At 38.1% G+C, this 6,000-nt stretch overlaps 1 protein-coding gene across 2 annotated transcripts in view; it reads left to right on the top strand.

Annotated features, from left to right (window-relative positions):
• Nucleotides 1–231: 231 nt before the first annotated feature.
• Nucleotides 232–6,000, top strand: part of LOC126278182 (little elongation complex subunit 2-like) — a 213,881-nt gene continuing 208,112 nt past the window's right edge. The window contains exons 1-2 of one of the 2 annotated variants that reach the window (XM_049978092.1): nucleotides 259–352; nucleotides 858–967. Coding sequence is in view for 1 of the 2 variants with exons in the window: in XM_049978091.1 (XP_049834048.1) it covers nucleotides 330–352 (23 nt within the window). In the remaining variant the exon portion in view is untranslated. Of the gene's footprint in view, nucleotides 353–857; nucleotides 968–6,000 lie in introns of both variants that reach the window. The other variant, XM_049978091.1, reaches the window with a different exon arrangement.

Below are 6,000 nucleotides of genomic sequence, written 5' to 3'. Positions count from 1 at the left end.
TCTCCTTGTGGAGATCTTCTTCTGGTAAGTCATGGATTGCATTGGCAATTTATGCCAAAATTCTGTGTTTTCTGGAGAGGTCATACTGACCTTTCTCGCCGTAATCTCCCTTTAAATTTTTATTTGAGGAGAAATTAGTTTCTTCCCTTAAGGTTTACTCGAACTACTAAGATACTGGTTGTTAACCAAAGATGATTTTCAAATGAGAGTTTTGTTGTGGTTATGTTTAATAGATGTGGTGTAGCTTTCGTTTCAGATCTTTGTAGCATCATTGTTTGAATGTTGTGACAGCGCCATGTGTTGATTGTTTAAAAATCCGGATACTTGCTATGGACGAGTATAGGAAAATATGGTAAGGTTGAAGTGATGTTAGATTGTTTTTTTCCCGGGTAATATCACGTACAGAAAAATGTTTGTGCATTGTGTAATACGGGCGTACATATTTTACATGTTGTGGAAGAATGTTCTTCAATTTATCGTAACTTTATGTTTTGAAATATGGCCAACATTTTTTGATGTGTTTTATGGTAAAGCTAGACAAGTAGCATTTGTTACCTTATGTGCATCTTTCATTGATAAAAAAAACTCTGTATCCCTAATGCATTGGAAGTATTTTGAGGAAACGTGACATTGAGCTACTCATTAAGGGTTTGTGTTTCTTTCATACTTTATAAGGAACGAATGTCGTCATTTTGCGAAAGAGGGTTACAGAAATGTGCACTCTCTGTTTGTAGCATTTCTTTGCCTGATTAACTCATTTGGTGTATATAATTGCATTCATTCACAGTGTGTCAGCTGTTATGAAATAATTAATTTGTTTTGCATACGTTGATCACGCTTCTTTATGTCAATAACAGATCTGTTGCAACAGGCATACAAGCATAATAACAATTTCTACAAAGATTAAGACTTAGACCTCTACGGGGAAAAAAGCGTGTAACAAGGAGTTGTAATTACACATTTTCAGGTAATTAAAATCGGCTACGATAGTAGTAATAATGATAATCGTAAAATAATTAACTGAGGAAATGTGTGAGTGTAGGTTACTTACCATTGTTGCCAATCGTGTCGTTCACCAGCCATACATGGACAGATGGCGTCAAGATTACAATAATATTACCTCTGTGACATGAATCTCATATTATAGTTTACACTGAGCTACAAAAATGGATTGTGATCTTTAGTGCAAAGACTTGTGTGATCCAGCTTTTGGTTGTCTATACTGTGCATGTATCCCTGAGTAAGTACTATGACCTACATCCTTTTCAACGTATTTATGGAGTTCATCTCGTGGTCTCCCCCCTATAATTTTAACACCCGAAACTTATCTCCAGTACTAAGTTGGTGATCCACTGATGACTCACAATATCCTATGGTTACATGATCTACCTGTCAAATCTTCAGCATTTTTCTGCAGCACCATATTTCAAAAGCTTCTATTCTATTCTGTAAACGGTGTATCATCCACATTTCACTTCCAGACAAATAATTTCAGGAAAGCCTTCCTGATAATTAAATCTAAATTCCGTGTTAACAAATTTTGCTTCTTTGGAAATACATTTCTTGCCTTTGCCAGTCCACAGTTTATATCTTCTCTACTTCAGTTGTCATTTATTTTGGTGCCGAAATAGCAAAATTCATCTTCTACTATAGTGTCTCATTTCTTGATCTAATTACCTTAGGATTGTTTGATTTAATAAGACTACATCATGTTACCCTTGTTTTCTTTTGCTGGTGCTAATTTTATATCCTTCTTTCAAAACACTGTCTATTCCATTCAACTGCTGCTCCAAGTCTGTTACTGTCTCTGACAGAATTACAATGCCGTCAGCAAATGTCACCATTTTAATTTCTTCTACTTGAACTTAAATTCATCCTCCAAATTAAACTTTTGTTTAATGGTTACTGAATGTATGAAAGGAATAGGCTACAACCCTGTCTCACTCCCTTCTCAACCACTTATCCCCATTCATGCCCCTTGATCCATATAACTCTCTGGGTTCTATATAAGTTGTATATAACCACACACTTCATGTATTTTATCCCTACTTCCTTCAGATTTTCAACTAGAGTATTCCAGTCAACATTGTCAAAAGCTTTCTATAAATCTACAAAAGTCATAAATATAGGTTTGGCTTTCCTTAACCTATCATCTAAGAAGATGTGTAGTCTGTACTGCCTCACGTGTTTGTACATTTCTCTGAAATCTACCACTTTTCCCATTCATCTGTAAATAATTTGTGTTAGCATTTTGCAACCATAAACTATTAAACTTATGAAATATTCATACCTCTCAGCACCAGCTTTCCCTGGAATTGCAATTATTAGAATCTTCTTGAAGTCCGCAATTATTACACTTGGGTCATTCCAAGACTATAAATGATTTGATAGCCATTGTCTCAGATTTTGATAGAACTTAGCATTGTTGTTTCTTTTATGAATCTGATTAAGGGAACGAAATATTTCTTCTTTGTCTCAAACCATATGGATTTAACAGTGTGCTAAAGTTTCTATAATTTAACGAGTAATTAAAAGTTGCAGCAATTTAGACATACAGAAAAACAGTTAACAAAAAGTATTGTAATTATTTGTCTAGAAACAATGTACGATTAATCCCCTATCAGGAGTCAAAAAAAGAGGTCTCGCCCATATTGAAAACTCTTTTAGGGCCGTATGACATATCCTTAATATTCAGAGTTTCAGATACTTCTCGGAACCAGTTTCTTATTTTTCTCCCCAGTAACAGACTCAAGCTCCATTAACATTCAGCACCTTTTTGTGAGAAAGTTTCCTCTCTCTTAAGACAACTGTATATAAATTTTTTTGCGGGTTGATTTTTTGCAGTCGCCTTAGAACTTAACAGATTTTACATTTTCAATGAGTTTATGCCTAGACATACATAGTTTCCTTGGTAACTGGAAACCCCAAACAGATCAGACCTAAGTGCATAATACACCCCCCCCCCCCCCTCCATGACAGAATTTGGCTGCAGTGCCTTGTAGATTTTCAGGGAGATAGACTAGAAATGTTATTTCTTGTTGCCCTGGAGCATTATGTAGCTTGCTTGCAATAGCAATCTTCATTCCCTCAAAACCTTCCAATGCATTTGTAACTTCACTGAGAGAATACTGAAATCTCTTATTCTTTGGTTGCCTCAAAAACCTTGAGTTAAAAAATGTTATATTTTCATGATTTGTATCGCATGTTGTACTATTTTGCAGGGATAGCTAAATTAATATGAGATACTCAGGCAAGGCCATGAGCTAGATCTATCTTGATATAAAAATACCAGAAATATTTCAAGTAATCCTGCTTACACGAAATTTGTCTAGTTAAAATATAGAACAACTGTGTATTGTGATGTTTCAAGTAAATTCCTAGAGACATTCAAAACAGGACACACATGTGTCTACATGAAGTATATTTGCAGTTTCATATATGGACAGCTATATAATGAAAATTTGTGCTGGAGTGGGACTTGAACTCCGATTTACTGCTTTATGCGATAGGTCGAATTCCGGACCCAAACTTCCATATGTAAACGTTCATGCATCACAACTTGCACTTGTACACTTACCGTAACTCCCATACAGGGAGGGGGGCATACATGTCTCTACCATGGCCTTAACAGAGAACCAAGAATAGTGTGGGTCTATTAATGACCATAGAAGTACAATAGTTTATGGGTTGTACCATATTTAAAAGCCTGAGAAATGTAACTATAAAACTGAACTTTATCTCCAAACTGATTAATTTTCTTCTGGTGATTTATTTAAACATGTACAATATGAGAAACTGGTTAAGCATTGCTTAAAGAAAAACTCTACAAAATTCAATTTCTTCGACACAGCCCTATTCAGAAAATTGTGCATCCAAACAAGAAAAAACCAAGAAGTCATTCTGTATCAAATTGAATAGCACATTGTGTCTTTTATGATAAGGGTCATTCCATGTCAGTTCAACCAGGGGCTCCAGCTCATAGCCTCGGATTTGACTGAAATTCAGTACACTAATTTTACCATGTGTGGAACACTCGTGTACAAAGTATTAGTTTCCCCTGCCAATTAGCTCCAGTATTATGACTTGTGAAAGAAGGTGGTGTGACCCGGAAGTTGCAACCCGCATCTGGCAATCTATCTTCAGACCCAACTTCAGGTCTTAATAACTTTGGAAGTATTCCACACGCAACCCAGTAACATCTATTTAGATAACACACTCCATGAATCAAAACACCAACAACATATTTCTGAGGGAAAATAAAAAATTTCAAAATGTGGTTAAAAAATGTAATACGTTAAAAGGTTCATATTGTAGGTGCCCTCTATGCCACATATAATTCACAAAAAAAGGGAATTTTTGTTGTTGTTGTTGTAACCTTAATGTGGCCTTAACACACATAGAACTCATCATTCCCATATCAGTCACAAAAACTGAGTTACATGTGCACAAAACTACAAAAATTTGAAAAATTACCTGAAAAACATGGATTTTCGAAGTGTGGTAGCACAAAAGGGACAAGTGGTATCCAAGACAAATTTCACACACTGTATAAGTAGACCATATAAGCAGACCTCAAAATTTCAGCGTGTTGTTGCAACACATTTGTGTACGAGGGTCGGTCAAAAAGTAATGCCTCCCATTTTTTTTCTACTTAAAAAAATTAAGTTAAGTGAAAAATTTGAATTTGGCGCCATTCCTCAAACCTTCTTCTGCAATCCACTGCAGTAGTAACTTTCTGTGTCAACAGGTGGCAGCACAGCAGAAGTTTGTAAGATGGCCGACATCGATGTTCATTTGAGACAGCGTTGTGTGATTGAATTCTTGAATGCAGAAGGTGAAACGCCCATACGCATTCATGAAAGACTGAAGAAGGTGTATGGTGTTGTGACAGTGGATGTCAGCACTGTTAGACGATGGGTTCGTCGTTGTAAGGAAGCTGAAGGGCAAACACCGTTGACTGACGAAAAGCGGAGCGGCAGGCCGGTGAGTGCAGTGACTCCACACAACATTCAGCAAGTTGATGACATCATTCGTGGTGACCGTCAGACTTCCATCTGTTCGGGCCACTAAAAGAAGCTCATCGTGGGATTCATTTTGAAGATGAGGAGGCCGTCAAAACATCCGTGCGTCAATGGCTTAGAGAGCAGAGCTGTGATTTTTACCGTGCTGGGATACATGCTCTTGTTCAAAGATGGACCAAAACTGTAGAGATGGGCGGAGATTACATTGAAAAATGACAAAATGATCCTCAATGTTGTGGTTTTCAACCTATGTAATTGCATTTAAATTTCCTGACAGTTAAACGTAGAAAAAAAATAGGAGTCATTACTTTTTGACTGACCCTCGTACAATGGAAGTTGACGTGTATTTGGTGATGTGGCCATTGTTCCACAACACAGTTTTGTGAAAACATACTGTAAACTGTTCTGTCTCTTCTTATCCTCTCCCACAACTATTTAATCACTCAGCAACAACATATAGACAAATTAACACAACCTATAATTAATGTTTACTGCACCTTAACTGCTAAAAACCAGCCCTCAGAGGCTCAGCATTCATTTGCTGGGTACGGGCTTGGCGACCCCGTGGTTCCTGAGCTGGGGACTGGTAAGTGCCGCCAGTCCCCTGTCACCGTAAGCTCTGGGCATGCGGCGCGGCGGTGGAATGTTGTGTGTCTCAGGGAGTGGGGAACTTGGCTTGGCCGCCCGGATCGCGAGGATGGAATAAACCTCTATAAACAACCCCTCAATCTCAAGGTGTGCTGCGCGCCAATGAGATGCATGGCTGTTGAGGTGGAACAGTCATTAGCGGGCAACCTCTGGGGAACCTGTCGCACCTCAGTTGTATAAGGCTTACCTGGGCATGCGGGGCTCTGTCTAGGTGGACTTCTAGTTCCCAGCTGCTCGTTTGACCGAGATGGATCCTTCGAAATCCTTTTTTCCTCCTCCCAGCGGAAAGGGTGGCCGCTGGAGGGATCTTAACACCCAGTCTCTGAAAAGG

Source organism: Schistocerca gregaria, chromosome 6 (genome assembly GCF_023897955.1).
Source record: "Schistocerca gregaria isolate iqSchGreg1 chromosome 6, iqSchGreg1.2, whole genome shotgun sequence".
Classification (NCBI taxonomy): Eukaryota; Metazoa; Arthropoda; class Insecta; order Orthoptera; family Acrididae; genus Schistocerca; species Schistocerca gregaria.
Note: the sequence above shows the minus strand (reverse complement) of the source record. Positions and strands in the feature narration are given on the sequence as shown.